The 18,742-nt window shown below is 41.5% G+C and overlaps 1 protein-coding gene across 4 annotated transcripts in view; it reads left to right on the forward strand.

The window, feature by feature from the left end:
• pcsk5b (proprotein convertase subtilisin/kexin type 5b) overlaps positions 1-18,742 on the forward strand; it is a 97,610-nt gene that overhangs the window by 9,497 nt on the left and 69,371 nt on the right. For all 4 annotated transcript variants that reach the window (XM_015972702.3, XM_054731488.2, XM_015972704.3 and 1 more), the window contains exons 3-4: positions 12,703-12,855; positions 16,843-16,986. In XM_015972702.3, coding sequence (XP_015828188.3) covers positions 12,703-12,855; positions 16,843-16,986 — 297 coding nt within the window. The remainder of the gene's footprint in view (positions 1-12,702; positions 12,856-16,842; positions 16,987-18,742) is intronic.

The following is an 18,742-nucleotide window of genomic DNA, read 5'->3' on the forward strand; positions in this document are numbered from 1 at the left end:
CACAGTCATGTATGTTACCATGGTGACGGTGCACTGCACAGATTACCGGTTTATGGCAGCCGACTTACCTTCATATCTCTTGCCCCTCGGGTCAAAGATTATTTAATAATTTATTTTAACACTGAGCGTGTCAGTCTCACAATCGTCAATGACATTAACGTTTTCACATACTTCTACAGATTAGTTGATAATAACGAATCAATTTATTGCAGATTTTGCATAAAAGTAGACTCTGTTGTCATTTGTGGTCCCACATTTTATTATTTTAATTGTTAATGTAGAAGCTGCAGTCAGCCTCTGCAGAGATGCTGTAAAGGCCCATGGGTCGGGTATTAATAAAGATCAGATGTTAGAAGAACTGCAGCTGTATAGTGTATTAAAAATTTGTCATTGCATCAACATGCAAAAGAATTGTGATACATCACTGGCACATAGTGCATACCAGTATTAAATACGGTACATGCATACACAACATAAACAACATCAAAAAGAAAACAACACTCTTGGTGACAAATCCGCATACATACACCCACAAACACAAAGCAATTCACCCAAACACAGCTCAGACACACACACACACACACGAACATATTCTATAAAATATTGACGCATGGACAGAAGTACATACTACTACAAATATCGACAATACAAGTTTTTATTTAAAGGTAGAATATGAAACAAATTAATAAATACTATATTTAAAAAATACTCCACGGGGACACCTGACTTGCACGCGGAGGACCCGGGTTTGAATCTAGGCTGGGTTATCAGATTGTTGTTTGGAGTTTTTTTTTCCATGATATTTTTTACAGTAATAAGATGCCCACATTTTATTTTTAAACGTCCAGATGAGACGCGCCCAAAGATCTTGAATTCGCGGCCAAAAAAGAAATCAGTTAAACTTTCATTTTGGAACTATTTTTCAACCATGACGGGACACGTGATTTGGAATCGTAGTATGTCCAAGGAAGGTCCTGTCTATCTTGCCTCGGATTATTATAGCACTAAGTTCAGTTTCTTTATAAAACTCTCCAAATCAGCTTTCTGTTGGTAGCACTGGCAGGAGAACAGTATGCACTTAGCAAGGGAAGATGCCGGTTTGCTGCAAAATCAAATAATCAATCATAGTAGAGCCCTTCCAACCAATCAGAGCCGAGAAAGATCTTCCTTGGACATCCTACAATTCCAAATGACTTATTCTTGTAGATTTCTTTCCTATGATTACCCCACTGTTTTGTCCTACATGTGTATTTGTTGTCTATTATCTATTTGTTGTGTACTGTTGTCATCCATTCCCCCCTTCCTCTCTTTTCCTGTTTGTGTTGTATGTCTCTGTTTTCTCCCTGCCTGTCCACTCTGGTGCTTAAGCGACTGCAGTCTAACATGCCACACACATAATAAAGGCTACTGCACAACAGGAGGAATATCTCACATCCTACTTGCTGTAAAGTAAAATTGCTCTGGTGTGTTTTGGCACCCAGATCAATCATTTTGTCTGCTTCAACTGCCAGTGCGGGTAAAAAAAAAATTATATATATATATATATATATATATATGTAATGTGTGTGTTTGTGTTACATGCAATTTACTGTGAAGAATGACTTCTAATAATGCAGTCACTTGTTACACCATGACATAAGCTGATGGTTTATGACAGCAACTTATCTTCCATGTCATCTGCCTCTCAGGGGCATTTCACTGCTAGTCTTCCCCAACAAGTAAATCTATTTGCTCCTGTGCTGGCAGCAGCACTGGTTATAAGCATTGTATTTTCAGTGTTTGTCTTATTGGAAATGCCCTGTGGAGGTCCATTACATCTTGCTTGTCAAAGTTCAAGGTCTTCTAGACCTGATAAGGCTGCACAAACAACCCTTTGTGCTCAAACTTGAGGTCAATTTAAAAATCTCAGCACACCAACCATTCTTTTTTTTTGTACTGTGGGAGAATAACCACAGTCTGGAGTAAAAGTGGGAACCTTTACTCTCCTCATGACTCGATCACAATTCAGAAGGTTATGAAAGTTTAAACCAATAAACACTTCTAACTGACTATCATGAAGAAAATGCTAAGTTCTTGGAAACCACTCTAAAAGTTAAACACAGGGAACTCATTGCAACAATCTTGGTCAGACTAATGTGTGTATTTGAGTATTATTATGTTTTTAAGTCACGCAGCAGAAAGGAGAGAGAATGTTGCACCCAGCAGGAAATGTACACAAGCTGCTCGCTCCCGTGGAGGAGAAACACTTTTTGACACAACACTGGTCTCTCAGCCTTCTCCGTGTCCTTTTAAAATGTCCACTATGTAGTGCAATTTTACTTTAGTCAATCAATCAATCAGTCAATCAATCAATCAATCAATCAAAGCTGTATTTATAAAGCGCCTTCCGCAACTCTGTTAGGAAGCCCAAGGCGCTGAACATGGTACAGTAGAAGGTAAATATATTGAATAAATCAAAAATAAAAGCAATTCAAATTACAAATTACAAATTACAACATTCTGGTACAGGACAAATGTGTAAAACAATGGATTGAGTGAACCAATGAAAATTAATTCAACATAAAAGAGGGCCAAAATCAAACAAGTTCAGGAAACGCCAAGCGGAGGAGGTGTGTTTTTAGGCGACTCTTAAGCCCCATTCCCATCTGTACCGGGTCGGGCCGGGCAGCGTAGGTTGTTTACATATCTGGGTGGCCTGGAATTTTCCCGGGCCAACCAAGGCTCATTCTCAGCCCTCTTCTCGAGGGGGCCTGCTTCAGGCCAACCAGGGCCAACACACCCACTGCTGACAGCAAATTCACACCTTCCATTAGAGCAAGCCTCTGATTCGTGGGTAGAATCAGCCCACATGGGCTTAAGGCATGCTCAATTCATTATCATTCATTATCATGCTGATTACCCAGAAGCTGAAAGTGTCTGCATTCCTTGCATACCTAAGCAAGGATGTGTGGAAGCAACCGGACCAGGCTGGGGCCGACTGGGGCTACCCGGCCTGGGCCGACCCGGTACAGATGGGAATGGGGCTTTAAAGACTGGCAGAGATGGGGACAGCCTAACTGAGGGTGGCAACTGGTTCCAGAGTGACGGTGCTAGGACTGAGAAAGCCCGGTCCCCGCGAGTACGACACCTAGAACGAGGGACAACGAGCAGGCCTTGGTCAGAGGAGCGCAGAGCGCGTGATGGGGAATGCCTGTTCAGGAGAGTGGCCAGATAGGGGGGGACCACCACCCTGGAAGAAATGATAAACAAAGACAAGGATTTTGAATTGTGAGCGATAGCAAACCGGAAGCCAGTGCAGGGAGGCCAGAACCGGACTGATGTGGTCCCGTTTCCTGGTCCCAGTCAGGAACCTGGCTGTGCTGTTCTGCACAACCTGTAGGCGACGCAGTGATGACTGACACAACCCTGCATATAGAGAGTTGCAGTAGTCAAGCCTAGAAATAACAAAGGCATGCAGTACCCACTCCAGGTGGGCTCTTGACAGCATATGCTTGATTTTTGCAAGGCGTCTCAGGTGAAAGAAACTGGACCAGATCACAGAATTGATGTGAGCATCAAATTTAAGTCCAGCATCAAGTTTCACCCCCAAACTGGTAACAAATGGTTTTGAGTAGGGAGAAAGAGGGCCAAGATCAACATAACGATCCATATTCCTGCTGCTGGGGTGAAAAACAATGAGCTCTGTCTTTCCCTCATTCAGATGTAGAACGTTGGCCATTAGCCAAGACTTCACCTCGTTAACACAGGACACAAAGGACTGGATAAAGTGACCTTTCTCCTGACACATTGGAGAGTAAATCTGGCAATCGTCAGCATAGAGATAAAATGATAGGCCATGTTTACGAAAGACTGACCCCAGAGGAAGCAGATAAATGGCAAACAAAAGAGGACCAAGGATCGATCCCTGTGGGACCCCCCAGCGGAGCCCCTCCCAAGATGAAAAAACATCAACCAGTTTAACGCAGAATGTCCTGTTGTGGAGATACGATCTAAACCAGTCCAGAGCTTGACTAGTCATGACTCTTTTATGTGCCCTCCATAAATGGTCTGCAATTCTGTGCATCCAAAAATGGATCATCACCCCGTCCCCTTGCCTGGAGTGCCATCGAGCACCACGCAAAAAAACCTGTTTCCACTTTCGGAACTTCTGGGTCATTTTACCGAAACTTCATGACATGATCCACAGGGCTGGCCCTACAGGACTGCTTTGCGGGGCATTTCAGGGACCAACATTACCAGACCTTAAAGGGGCTGTAAGGAAGTTTGAAGTTTTTATGCTCACGATCGCCTCTCAGGCCTAACGCATAACTGCAACTTCAAAAGTAAGCTCGTGCATGAGGTGTGCACGCTGTACGTGCACACTCCTTAATGAAAATAACAGCTGAGACAGTGTGTGTGTGTGTGTGTGTGTGTGTGGCCTGGAGGACAGGAGAACACGCAGCTAATTAAATAATTTAGTTCTGTACCTTTCTCTTCAGCACAGCTGACAAAGGTTTAAGATGGGTCAGTCCTCCTGCATACTCAGATCATTCCCTTCCCTTGCTTGAAAAATAGCTCCAAAATGAAAGTTGAACCCTCATCTTTTTATCCGTGAATTCAATGCCGTTCGGCGAGTCTCAAATAAAAATTTGGGCATCTTATTACAGTAAAAAAATATCATTAAAAAAGAAACTCTAAATGACTAAATATGTCCACAACTGCAGTCAAACCCAGGTCTCCTGCATGAGAGTCAGATACCTTACTAGATGAGCTAAAGCACCAATGATGTTCAATCTATCTGTAACATTTATATCCTTAAACAACGTCAATCCAACAAACGGTTCGGAGCGAAAATGGCTATTTTGTTGCTAATTTGCCGGAAATATCTAGAAGAAAGTTCTACAGAAAGTAGCTAAGGGTCCTCAGAAATGTAGCTAGGTTCATCACTAGGCGTTAGGAACAGCGACAAAGTCGCTGAGTTGGCACTGCCTCTCTCTCTGCTGCTAAAGCTACTGATAGCAAATGCTACGGGCTATGCCTGAGCGTGAACGCGCATGAAGCAGCCTGCTCGACCCGAGCATCTCTTTTTCTGTGATTTTACAGAAAAACAGGCAATCTCAGTAAAAATGCCAGGGCATTGCAGGAGAATGTATGAAGAAGAAATTTATTTTTTCTATACGTTTTGACTGTCAAACTTCCTTATAGTCCCTTTAAGTTTGTACTCCAATGACCTGGTACTGTTGCTGGGCGGGACTTGTGGTTAACTCATGCTGACTCGGTAGGAAAAGATATTTGCAGACATTGCCAAACAACCAGAATTTGTAAAGTTGGAAGAGTTGCTGGTGAAGCAGAATGGAAAGAAGAAAAACAATCAGTTCTAATCTCCCAACAACAAAATACCGTGGTGGAAATACCCCATAATGCTGCATTTTGGCTGCTATGTTCTCTCTCTTGGAGTGTTTTATCATTGCCGCTTTGTCCATCTCACAACCGCTCTCTCTTTCGGTTTTTATCAGTGATGTTGAAGCTGACGCGATCCTCTGACGTCCTGAAAGGGCTGATTTTGTATGGAGACAACATAGAGTACCTTAGGTAATACCTTCTTATTGAGAGTGAAATGCCTTCTACTGTGACTCATGTCGCTCTGCATACTACTAAATATCTCCTTCATCCTGTCAGACGCTTCTCAGCCAAGTCTGCTCGTTTATGTGTGTGAGTGAGAGTGTAGAAAAATGTTAACATAGCACAACCAAACACCCTTTTAAGCAACTCAAGTAACAGTTGTATTTCACATATTTGTTCTTCTGTTCTTCTAAACTCATAAAATTTCTTTCACCAGAAGAACGTTGCTATTAAGTAATGCCCAGAGTTACAGTGCAACTGTAACACATGACTGACTTTAGTACTGAGAAACAATTAGTGTTTTTTCCCCAAACTGTGAGAAGGTGCAACGTTTTTTTAATTTAATTTGTTGTTGCTGGTGGAGGAGAGAGAGAGAGAGAGAGAGCGATTCCTACGTTAAAACAGAGTTAAATTTGTTTATGACGCACAGAAGGGAATACACTTTTCTACACTCATTTAACGTTTTCATTTAAATGAGAAGATCTATTTATTGTGAATTTATTTTCTAATTTCTGTTGCATTGTTTTCATGAAATTAATACTAATTCTTGGCTGAAATCTATTTCCAGGAATTTCAAGTTTACTCTAAAAAATAATTGTTTCTGTTTGTTATTTTTTACAATTTCTGTGCTGAGGTTATTAATTCCTCTGTCCAAGATTAGCGGCTTCCTTTCATTTAGTTTCACCTAGAAAGACTTTTGAATATAAACTTAGTTACCTGGAAAAACAATGATATAGGTGTTGTTTGGGACTAAATCCACGTCAGGGGGACACTAAAATAATAAAAAAAAACCACCTTTATTGATTTGTATTATTTGCGTTAAGTTTCTGGTATCCTGTGATCTTGTTTGTAATGATTAAAAAGTTGAATTACTTTGAATATTTTCCCTTAAGGTTGAGTTTCTTTGTTCTGCTTCTTTTCGAGCCTTTTTTCCCATGAAGAAAGCACAAATGCAGCATTCAAGGAATTTGATTAGAAAAACAGCCAAAACAAGTTTTGATCAAGTCATAACATTCATACCAATGACTGCTCACCTTTGTATGAAATTGTTTTATCAGACAAATTAAGAAAAAGTCTAGAAGTTTCTGGTCAGCTCCACTGCAATCTTGAAAGAGTTGTGTGAGTGTGTCGAGTTTCTGAAATGTGCCTAAAGAGAGTGCAGAAACTGGCTTCCTCTCTTAGGCGGAAGCTTTCTGAGCGTGCTCTGCCCTTAATTTCAAACTCCCAGCTTACATTTTTTTGCCTGCAGCTCAAATATCATCACACAAACAGCAGTGAAAGTGGATCAATTTGTTCCCATTTGTTCTATTGAAGTGAACTCTTCCCCAGTTTCCCCTGGTTACTGACCCAGCCAGCAATAGCCACCTGCAAACCCTTACGCACGGAGCAGATGAGAGAGGGGGAGGGATGAACTGGGTTGGAGTGGGGAATGGGAGAGAAAGGCAGACCATCGAGGGATAAATGAGCATCTGTGGATAAGAAAAATGAATGGAGAGACACTGAGAGAGTGGTATTTGAGGACAGATGAGAAAGGTAAAAGTGTGGAGATAACAGAGGGAATCGGATTGGAAGAAAGGGCAGAAAAGGAAGGCTGGTGAAGAGGTACAGGTGCTAATCTGCTACGCCATCAAATTAGAGTTAAGTGAATTGAATTGATTGTCATGCTTTGGAGCTGTCCAGGGAACTTTCACAGAAACAGTGAATAAAACACATCATCAGTGCACAGTAGCTACTAGGTGATAAAAATACAAATTACAAGTATTCCTAAAGGATTTATTGTGAAGTGAAAGACATACATGGGTTTGCTGTATGGGTTCACAATGGTTGATGCAACATCTCCTGCATGTTTATTGTGCTTCCAGAGGTGTAACTTTGTAAAACCAGTCTATATCATTGATTAACTCTTTCATATTAGCAGTATGTGTCTCAATACACGACTTTATAGATGTAAAGTTCCAAACTCTAGAATTTCCATCCTGGTTACCCAACACATTCTCACTCCCTGTGCGTCAAAAACAAATGCTTGGTCAGCCACCCTCCGCCTCAGACCCCTGACGCCAAAAGTGCCCTTTTTTGTTACTTATGTGCGAAAAGGTTTTTTTCCCTTTTCTGACTGTAGATCCCAATGCAGCGTAAAACTGACGTGATGGGATGTCCTCAGCCAGGGCACCAAACAAGCTCATTGTACCTCACCCTAACCTTATCCTCTTATTTAACCTTCCCCTCACCCCTATCCTAACCCTAACCATCTTGCTAGCGAACACGTTAGTGATGTGTCGGTCGCTCTAAAAGCCGGCTCTATGAAGTGAACGGCGGGAGCCGCCTCGTCATTGGTCGGGTTTGGACCGAGGCAACGCGAGGGGGAGGTTTCAACTACCACGGTGGAGGTTAAAAGTAGAGGGTACTTGTAACCTCCCCCTCACCAGATGGTATGTTCTAACGTTCCCCTTGGGCGGCAAATAGGAAAATTCACAGTCAGAATGCATGGGAAACAAACGCTTGATCACAGTGAGAGAAACGTTTTAGGTAGCAAGAGGGTTATGGTTAAGATGAGGGTGAGGTTATAAATAGCAAAATGTTAAGGTTTAGATGCGGTTAAATGAGCTGGTTCGGTGCCGCATCAGCGGACATCCCATCACGTTAGTTTTACGCTGCATTGGGATCTGCAGCTACAAAAGGGAAAAACCCCTTTTCACACATAAGTGATGAAAAAGGGAGCTTTTGGCGTCAGGGGTCTGACGTGGAGGGTGGCTGACCAAGCGTTTGTTTTTGACGAGCTGGGAGTGAGAATGTGTTGGGTTACCATAAAAATTTACAGTTACGCACTGATTTTTAATCTGTATTATGTGTTTGCATGGACCAAAATGTACAAATAAAGTTGTATTTGTTTTGTTTGTAATATTAAGCCAGGGTCTGATTGTTTGTGAACAACATTCACGAGAGTCTTAGAGTCGTCTTAAAAAGGTGCCCTTTGCGTGAATCGCAAAAAACTTGCAGTTGGTCCAGAACCAGTCTCGCTGTTTCCAGAATTTGGAAACGTGAAATAACCTTGGTAGGGCTTTGCAACCAAATTGCTGCAAAAATGAGTTAAAATTGTGAAAATATTGAGACATAATTTAGATGCTTTGTGAATAAAGGTCTGTACACATTGTTTTAAGAAACACAAAATGTGTTCTCTCCCAGTGTTCCCAGTTATTTCTGACACACCACCAAGACAAAAAAGTTTCTCAGTGTGATGACCACGTTTTGTCACACGAGGATTTTGAAATTCATGAAAAATGAAATGTCATGGTCAGAAAAAATAACTTTTCTTCTGAATAAATTTGCACAACAATCACAAGTATTGTAGTTTGAAATGACATCTTATGCCACGTGTGATGCGGCCGTATTGGTATAAAAAGTGTCCTAAAAGTATTGATTCAATGTAATTCCAACAACCATTGTTTGGTATATTTTTCTCACAATTTTCTGCATTTTAAAGGTGCAGAAAAAGGTTCTTAGAAAAAGGTGTTCAAGCAAGCTACATTTCTGAAAAAAACATTTAGAAAAATTGTTTAAGCTCCCCACTAGATTCACAGAATCTGATGGTTGCAGAAAATGGTAAAACACCGGCTTGCACAAGCAGAGACACCACTCTGCAGAGCTGCTAAGGTCAGAATATCCAGAACCAACTCAGAACCGACCCTCCCACCACTTGCTTCGTTGCCCCCCCCCCCCCACCCGCTTAATTTAGTATGCTAGCATATAAACCAAGTGTTGTTTTTATGGTTGAAAACGGAGCAGTTTTTAGCTTTCTTTGTTTATTCTAGACTTAGAAATCACAAAAGCACACCTAACAAAACTTACAGAACACAAACCAAACCCATCTTTCTGCCTGCTTTCGATTACCCCACCACTACACACACACACGCACGCACACACACACACACACACACACACACACACACACTAATTTTGGTGCAAACGACAGTTGAGACTTAGCTCAGCTTGTCCCTCCGTGACACTAGGCAGCTCAGCTAGCAAGTAAAATTTCTGTTTTTTGACAAAACATTTAATTTATTGTTTGCCATCGGTATGTGAAGATAATTTCAAGCAAAAACAAAAGTTCCAGAAAAAGAATCTCCGACAGTTCCGTTAAATTGTTGCCAGCAGTCAGCCCAGAGAGACCCTGGCTTTAAACCGTTGTCTGCGTTCTAATTTAAGTTTTACCAGAAGCACAAGTCAGCATTTAGCAAGTAAGAAAGATGACTGATTTCTTTTAAGCGTGTAAGGAGGTCATCATGCTGTGTGGCTGACTTACTGCTGATCAAAAGATCCTCGGAGTTGATTCACACAGAAGCCTGAAACTTTGTTACCTCTTACGTTTAGCCACTGGAACAAAAGCCTTGAAGTTCTTTGAACTGTACAGAACACAAATTGTGCAAAGTCTTTGTTTTTGTGAAAGATGCTCCATTCATCAAATATTAATGACAGAGGGAGACTGCAAAACTAACAAGTGCAGATTGTGATGATGACATACATAATTGGTCACTTTGAAGCTGAGGATTCTGAAAAATGTCAAATAAAAATTGGGTTCAATAAACCAGAATTTCACTCTTGTTTCTTACTGGTCATGTGTTTTTTTTTTAATCATCATGCAGCATTACATCAGTTATTTAACTGCTTCATCAATGCTTACAGCTTTTCTTCTCTTTACACAGTAGATAAAAGAGAAAATAGTTAAGAAATCAACGTTATTTATAAAATCAATTATCCTCCCCTCACTTTCTGTCTCTTTCTCTTTCTTGCCATTTGTTTTCACTTGCCTTCTCTTCAAGCTCACTCTTCGTTTATTGACTCTCCTGAGACTCGTTTTCTTCAGCTCTTTATCGCCTCGCCTTCTCTCATCTCGTCTTGTCTTGTTGCCTTGTGCGCCGGTTCTCCAGAGATCCCGCAAGATTGTTTCAGTGCCCGAGACCAGATAATCGCTCTGCAGTCAACATGTCAGCTGTTCTCTTTCCTTTCTACCACTTTTCTGTTTTCTGTATTGACATGGAAAAAGACTTCCTTTACAGAAGGACATGCTCAATATCTCAGAAGTCGAGCAACAAAGCAAAAACACTTTGCAGAGCAAAAATTATTTTATCGATTATCTGTCGTGAGTGTTGATTTTTTGCCTGTGTGTGCATCCTGTAACTTCTGGTGAGGCACTCATCTTGAGAGTTGTTTTATAAAAGCTCCCTCTCATCATCAAATCTAAAGATTTACCAGAAGTAAGGAGGCCCCCTGGTCGAGAAAGTTCATCTCCGAACTGGTCCAGGAATGTCTTGGGGTCCTACCGGTGGAGGTGAGGGGAGAAGACGGTCTTGAACTCCCTAGTTGGGATGCTGCCCCCGCGACCCGGACCTGGATAGGCGGAAGAAGACGAGATGGATCAGTTTAGGCGGCTTGGGCATCTGGTTAGGATGCCTCCCTGGTGAAGTTTTCCAGGCACAGGCCAGGGAAAGCTTTAGGATTCCCCCAGAGGAGCTGGCCCAAGTGGCTGGGGAGAGGAATGTCTGGGCTTTCCTGCTTAGGCTGCTGCCCTTGTGTCCTGACCTTGGATAGGCGGATGAAAATGGATGGATGAATAGAGTGTTTTTAGGATGTGCTTTATTAAATCCAACAGTATAAGTGATCAAATTCCTAAAATAACGTTCTCTTCAAAAGTCTCGACATCATGCATTTATCGTTATAGATGCCTGGCTTTTGGGGGGATTTATTTGAGTGATTTTATGAAGTTTTTCTTAAATTCTATCTTTTCAAATATTAATTTCCACTTAGATTTAGAATCCGGTTCTAGTTTCTTATCCCTATTTGAGCGTTAAGTCACATGAAACAGATCCGTGAATAATTCAGTTGTGAAAATGCAACAAAACTCAAGAGAAGGGCCAGATAGAACTTGAGAAGGTTCCTCTGGGAAATTCAGTTTCCCCAACAAACTCGACAAAAAAAAACTGTTTTTGTTCTGTCTGTTTAAAATCTGTTTCAACAAGGAAAAAAAAAACTATAGTAAAATTATTTAAACAATGAAAATGTGAAAAGGGGCCATAAAAATGTATCAACTGTATTTATGCAAGATCTTTATAATATTGCACAAGTAATTGCACATCATGTGGTCTATTGCACAGTGTAACCATTTAACTGTCAGAATATAAATCATATTTTATGAGGATTTTTTACAAGAATATCTCAAAATAAAAAAATAACCTATTTTTTTAATGTTGAAATGGGTTCAAATTTTACAAAAAAAAAAACAAAAAAATGAAACGTTTCCAATTAAAAGGGCATCACTAAATGTGTAAGCCAAAAACAAACATTTAGTAGATTAATGAATTATTCAGGTTATATATCAGGTTTATTATATAGCTTCTTACTCTCATTGACAGTTTTTCAGCTGAGATCCATTTAGTACAGAATACTGAACTATCTATTGTAACTATAAAGTAATATAATTTACATAAACTATAGCATGTGTTTAGGAGCTAATTAGGATTGTAACATGTCAGGTTTTACAGCTCCGTCTGTTTCTTCTCCTCATGCGCTGGCTGCCTATATTTCAGTTTCTGTGATATCTTCATCTGTGCTTGTAAACTTTTGATGGAGACTTTAGACGGATGAAATCTGCTAGACTAAACACAAAGAGGGTTGTTAAAGAGTTTAGCAGGGCCAAGCAAACGGGCCCAGCTGTTTTCTTCACATCCAACAATGCTGATTTTGAAATCGGAAAATTCGGTCTGAAGCAGAGTTGAGATTCCTGCCAAGGAATGCCTTGTGCCTTGAAGCAAGCCCATAACGTTGGAGAGATTGATGTTACCTTGGAGACATTTACGACTTTAGTACACACAGTACATATACGCGAGTTAAACTGGGAGACACAGTTCAGACGAAACAACGTCGTGAATGTTTTGTTTGTCTTTGTGCATGTGAGACAGTACTTTGTCTTTTATGTGTTTTTGTCCCTCAAAGCAAAGGTTAGATTTTTAAAACGTCAGCAGTTTTTAAACAAAAACATTTTCTATTTTGAAGTCATCTAGTTTTTTTTTTTTTGCTAACTCATGTCTGTGTGTGTGCTTGTTGCAGGTGGAGTGGATAGAACAGCAGGTGGTAAAGAGGAGGATCAAGAGGGATTACAAAGCAGCCCTGCCCCTTTCCCAGATAAGCCCCGCCCACAGCAGCGTGGCCCAAAATAACATATTCTACAACGACGCCAAGTGGAGCAGTATGTGGTACATTGTGAGTACTCTGTTATTTTCAGATGATTGAATGCTGCCCACTTCATCTAGTTTGTGGGCCAAAGGTCTGACAAGGTCATGGGCATGGTCCTGATTACCAACGGAGCTGAAGGGTTTTATGTGTGTGTGTGTGTGTGTGTGTGTGTGTGTTTGTGTGTATATTTATGAGTAAAAATAATTTATTTCCTTTTGATATGAATTGTTTGTTTAGTTAGAAAACTGACAGGTCTGCTGTAGTTGAGAGCTTATCACAGCTGTTTGCATACAAACAGCCTCAGATCATTGCTGTGTGTGTGCGCGTGTGTGTGTGTGTGTGTGTGTGTGTGTGTGTGTGTGTGTGTGTGTGCGCGTGTGTGTATGTGTGTTTTTGAACGTCCTCACCTCTGTTAATTCTTAACCCAATATAGATAGTACGTATACTTTGACCAGATGTTTCCCATTTTTTCCCAACTCTCTGAACTTTTTGTGCATGTTTTTAGGTTTACAAATAAAAGCTTCTGGTCATTCTCAACCAATCCAAAGGCCCGTGACATTAAACACAGCTCTTTCTATTTTTCTAGTTGCTTATTTTGTGTCTTATTGTGAACACTTATAGAATGTGGTTTTAGATTCTTGTGTAAGGCTGACAGTTTCATAGAAATTGTTGAATTTGACAAAGTTAAGATGTAGTGTGCTTCATTTTGGGTCGATAATTAAGTGTCTGAATGTCACTTTGACATGAAAAACAAATCAAAGCTTGAACGCAACCAATCCCCCGGAGTGCCATTTGCAGCACAGATTTAAGGCGCCGTCAGGCTGTGCAACAGCAGCAATCATGTAAGTTTATTACACGTATCACACTGTGTGAAATAACTCCAGTAAAGTCATTGCAACAATTAGTATCATGTGGCATTTTATTATTTTAAAGTGTGTTTGGCCTTTTTTTTTCCTGATTTAAATAGATTAAAACTGATTTGGGTGTTTATTTGAATTGCTTTCTCAAAATGTAGAAAAATATATGTAATTTAAAATCTTAATTTTGTTAAATAAACACTTACAGATGTAATGAGATGAAGTTTGTAATTATATCAGGACAGAAGCAAATTGGCTTCCATCCTCTATCTGCTCTAGTATTTTGTTTTTAGAACATTTTCCTGGAAATGTATAATTGTTGTTTTGTTTTTTTTTTGTCCCGGTTTTGGTTTGTGCACGACTGTTGATACTTTTTATTTTTGTCCCTTCCCACACATTTTTGACAAATTTCACAACATGGCTAAAGCGTTCTGTTGTCTATATTTTCCAATTAAATTCTGCCTCTCAAGTTTCCAGGCAGGCTGATTTTTATTTTTTTTTTTTCCCATAGTTGGATATACTCACCGGCCACTTTATTAGGTATGAGGTTGGACCACCTTTCACCTTCAGAACTGCTTCAGTTCTTCATGTCATTGATTCAACAAGGTGCTGTAAACGTTCCTTGGAGGTTCTGGTCCACATGACAGCATCACAGAATTACATCCATGAGGGCTACGGAGGGACTAGTGGTGCCTGTGCTCAGCAGCCTCACTTCTGTCTGTGTTTCCATTGAACTCATTGTCATGTTCAAGTAACCCATTTGAGATTTTTTTGACCAATGGTGCATAGGGAGAGTTATTCAGAGATGGCATTCTGCAGACCATAGTTGTTATTTCAGCTACTGTTGAATTTCTATCATCTAGAACCAACCTGCCCATCCCCCTCTAACCTGACACCTAGGAGGCATTTTTGTCAACATAACTTCTGCCCACTTAGTATTTTCTCCTTTTTTGGAGCATTTTCTGTAAACCCTAGAGATGGTTGTGGGTGAAAATCCCAGAAGGCCAGCAGTTTCTGAAACAGACCAGCTGGGACCAACCACCTTGTCATCCTTTAAACTCACCTAAACCTCTTTTCTTCATCATTCTAATGCTCAATTTCAGCAAGTTGTTGTCATCCCATCCAAATAGTGGGTGTGTACAGGTGAAAGTCAGAATTTTATGAAAAAGTGCATTTATTTCAGTAATTTCATTACATGCAAAGCCATATATTTCAGTTGTTTATTTGTTATAATTGTGATGCTTATAGCTTACAGCTTATGAAAATCCCAAATTCAAAATCTTAGATAATTAGAATAATGTGAAATGGTTCAATATTCTAGACTCGGTGTCACTCTATCAGCTATCAGCTTATGAATCCAAAACACCTGCAAAGGGTTCCTGGGCCTTTAGATGGTCTCTCAGTCTAAGCGAAATAATTGAAATAAATTCAATTTTGCAACAAATTTTAATTCATTTGTATATTCTGAATATAATGTTGAAGTCAAACTTGAAAGGGACCAAAGATGGACACACTGAGTGTTTCTTAAATTTTTTTTTAATGTAAGAAATGTTTAAATCTTCCACTCTGAACGTGACAAATCAAATATTTATCCACACTGTGACAAAGAATTTTAACTTCTCAACTTTCAAGTCTCTGCTGCTGTTTCCATTCTTCTTATAAATCAGTCAACACCCAGTCAATGGACTGGTTTAGTCAAATGGCAGCAACTCTATAATTGCATCCATCTCGTCAGTTGTTTCAGCTCAGCTGAAGATAGCCGAGAATCTAGACCATCGTGTGCTGAAGCAAAATAATTGTGCTTTGCATGTCGGTCTAGGCATGCTCCACTGGAACTTCCACAAGCCCTGACAGTACTGTGACTGACCAATCACAGCGCGTTAATTTAAAAAAACGATTTTCGTGCTTTATGTTCTTCCATGATGTTTTGGCTGACTGCATGACATCTGTAGTGGTCCAATCACAGCACTCTGTTGGTTTTGAGGGGCAATTAAAGCACTCTATCAGCCAGTTAGGCAGGATGTTACTGCAAACCACGATGGCCACGGCTGCGTAGTGGTCCAATCACAGCACTCAGTAGGCGGGATGCTACTGAAAAAACAAAGATGGTGACTGCTCGTTTGAAATGGCTTTGGCTTCAGCTTTGGACAATTTAGACTCTGGCTTTTTTTTGAGCCAAGAGCAGATGGAGGTACTTACATTTATTTAGAAAAAGGATGTATTTGTCTTCTTTGACAGGGTATGGCGGGCTGTCTCGTTGATAAGTGATAAATGACCCGCGCCTCTCAGAGTAAGGACTCCAAAGTGCTTTACACTACAGTGTATCATTCATCCATTCACACACACATTCACACACTGATGGTGATGAGCTACGATGTAGCCACAGCTGCCCTGGGGCGCACTGACAGGCGAGGCTGCCAAGCACTGGCGCCACCGGTCCTTCCGGCCACCATCGACATTTGGAGCGGGGAGTATTGGGCCATTCCCATTAGTAACGGGTCGGCCCGGGCCGGGTAGCCCCAGTCAGCCCCAGCCTGGCCCGGTTGATTCCACACATCCTTGCCTTAAGCCCATGTGGGCTGATTCTACCCACCAATCAGAGGCTTGCTCTAATGGAAGGTGTGAATTTGCTGTCAGCAGTGGGTGTGTTGGCCCTGGTCGGCCTGAAGCAGACCCCCTCGAGAAGAGGGCTGAGAATGAGCCTTGGTTGGCCCGGAAAAATACCAGGCCACCCAGATATGTAAACAACCTACGCTACCTGGCCCGGGCCGACCCGGTACAGATGGGAATGGCCCATTAGTCACGTTGTTATCCAATAGCATGTGGAGACTAAAGGACAACCATAGATCCCGCCCTACAACTGACAGCCATCAATAGATCGTGGCCATCCCAGGCTAAAAGATGCCAAGAGTTTGGGTTAAATCTTTCAAAGGCACAAAGTGACATGCTTGAACAAAGCTGTGAGGGATATTGTGAAGAATTCTCCAAACGAGCCCCACTTAAACATGTTTAGTCTTGTTTATGCCAGACTGTGCAACGATTACGCTCCAGCTTGCTGTGAATTAAGGATTAGTCATGTGGATATGCTCATAACCTTTTAATTTGTGTTTTTTTTTCTTCTGTTTATAAAGAAAATTCACTGTCTCTGTCTCTGCAGCACTGCAACGATGATGTCAATAACTGCCAATCAGACATGAACATCATGGGGGCATGGAAGAGGGGCTACACGGGTAAAGACGTTGTGGTGACCATACTTGATGACGGCATTGAGAGGAACCACCCGGACCTTTTACAGAACTACGTGAGTGTGTATGTATGCGCGTGTAGGGCCACTCTGATTGGCAGTGTGGGTCTTGCTTTATTTGTATGTGTGTGTTCCAGCAAAGCAACTTCTAGAAAAAAAAGTCTTTATTCTCATGCTTTGTTACAACCTGAGGTGAGAAAATACAGAAAATATAATTATTAAAGTCAAACAATAAACTAAAATATGATTCTGCTTAGATCTTCTCACCGTGAATTGTGGGAATCTTCCTGAAACTTATGATTGCAGATAGTCTGTGTATACATGTATTTTATTTTTTTTATCTGTAATAGCAAATTTTTCATGGTTGTTGTGGTGTGTGTATGTTACGTCCCCGACAGGAAGTGTTAAAATGTGAAGGGGGGCAACATGAGAAATGCGGCAGTGGAGTTAATATGGATTTAATTGTCATAAAAGGTTCTAAAAACAAGACCAAACAGATGGAGAGCATCATTAAAATAATGCCAAACAAAATCAAGACTAAAAGGTTAACATTTAAAGGGTGAATTATCAATATTAAAACACCTGGTTAAAACTTTGTTAAAAGTTTTACCGAAACAGAAGGTGCTTTAAAAAACACAAGTCGATGATAAAAACCGACGCGCTACGAAAACAGTGTTTTAAAATCCCAAAGCCGGTAAACTACAATATTAACCTTAAAACAGAGTCAACGAAGTTGACATCAAACAAAGATCCATTTGGATCACTCAGAGTTATAACTATTTTTCTCATCAAAACGAAGGGGTTAAAACCAAAACGAGGCCTGGCGGACAGCAGAACCCCTGCACTGCTGCCTCCCAGACTGCTGAAGGCACAGCCTTTTTATCCAGGTGTTGGTCATCAGCAGGATTCAGCTCAGCTGTGCTCCTCAGCAGCCTGGAAGAGAGGATTTGGAGGGGCGGTGTCAGGCTGATCACCAGGGCTGGGTGATCCTGGCTCCTGCATCCCAATGGCCAGGCTGGCAGCCGTAACAGTGTACCTGCCAGACTAAGGTCAGACATTTATGGGCCATTCCCATCTGTACCGGGTCGGCCCGGGCCGGGTAGCGTAGGTTGTTTACATATCTGGGTGGCCTGGCATTTTTCCGGGCCAACCAAGGCTCATTCTCAGCCCTCTTCTCGAGGGGGTCTGCTTCAGGCCGACCAGGGCCAACACACCCACTGCTGACAGCAAATTCACACCTTCCATTAGAGCAAGCCTCTGATTGGTGGGTAGAATCAGCCCACATGGGCTTAAGACAAGGATGTGTGGAATCAACCGGGCCAGGCTGGGGCTGACTGGGGCTACCCGGCCCGGGCCGACCCGGTACAGAAGGGAATGGCCCATTAGAGTCGCATCTTGGCTTGAAGCAGCAGGTAACTATATCAGTCAGCTGTGCAGATAAAATGATTCACCCTGGTTTACAGTGCCTGCGCTGTGATGTTCAGCTACTCTTACCCCGGCTTTCCACAGGAGCCGTCAGCAGCACATTACTGCAGCAGCACGTCATAACTGCTGATAGGAACCGCTGTGGTCAACAGAACCTTTTCCACTGGAGCCGTCGGCAGCCGTCAGCAGCGCAAGTCGGCCGCGTCTCAGGAGCAGCATGTCGCGGCCTTTACGCGCCGGTTCTATTTTCTACGCGCGACGCCTCTGAAACGGGTCAAGTTCGACATTTTTGGGGAAGGAAAGACAGGAAATCGGACGCGGAAATGGAGAGAAGCACCCGAGATTTTCAGAATAAAGAACGTACTGCCTTCCGGTTGCTTTACTTTAA

This window comes from Nothobranchius furzeri, chromosome 17 (assembly GCF_043380555.1).
Source record: "Nothobranchius furzeri strain GRZ-AD chromosome 17, NfurGRZ-RIMD1, whole genome shotgun sequence".
In the NCBI taxonomy this organism is placed as follows: domain Eukaryota; kingdom Metazoa; phylum Chordata; class Actinopteri; order Cyprinodontiformes; family Nothobranchiidae; genus Nothobranchius; species Nothobranchius furzeri.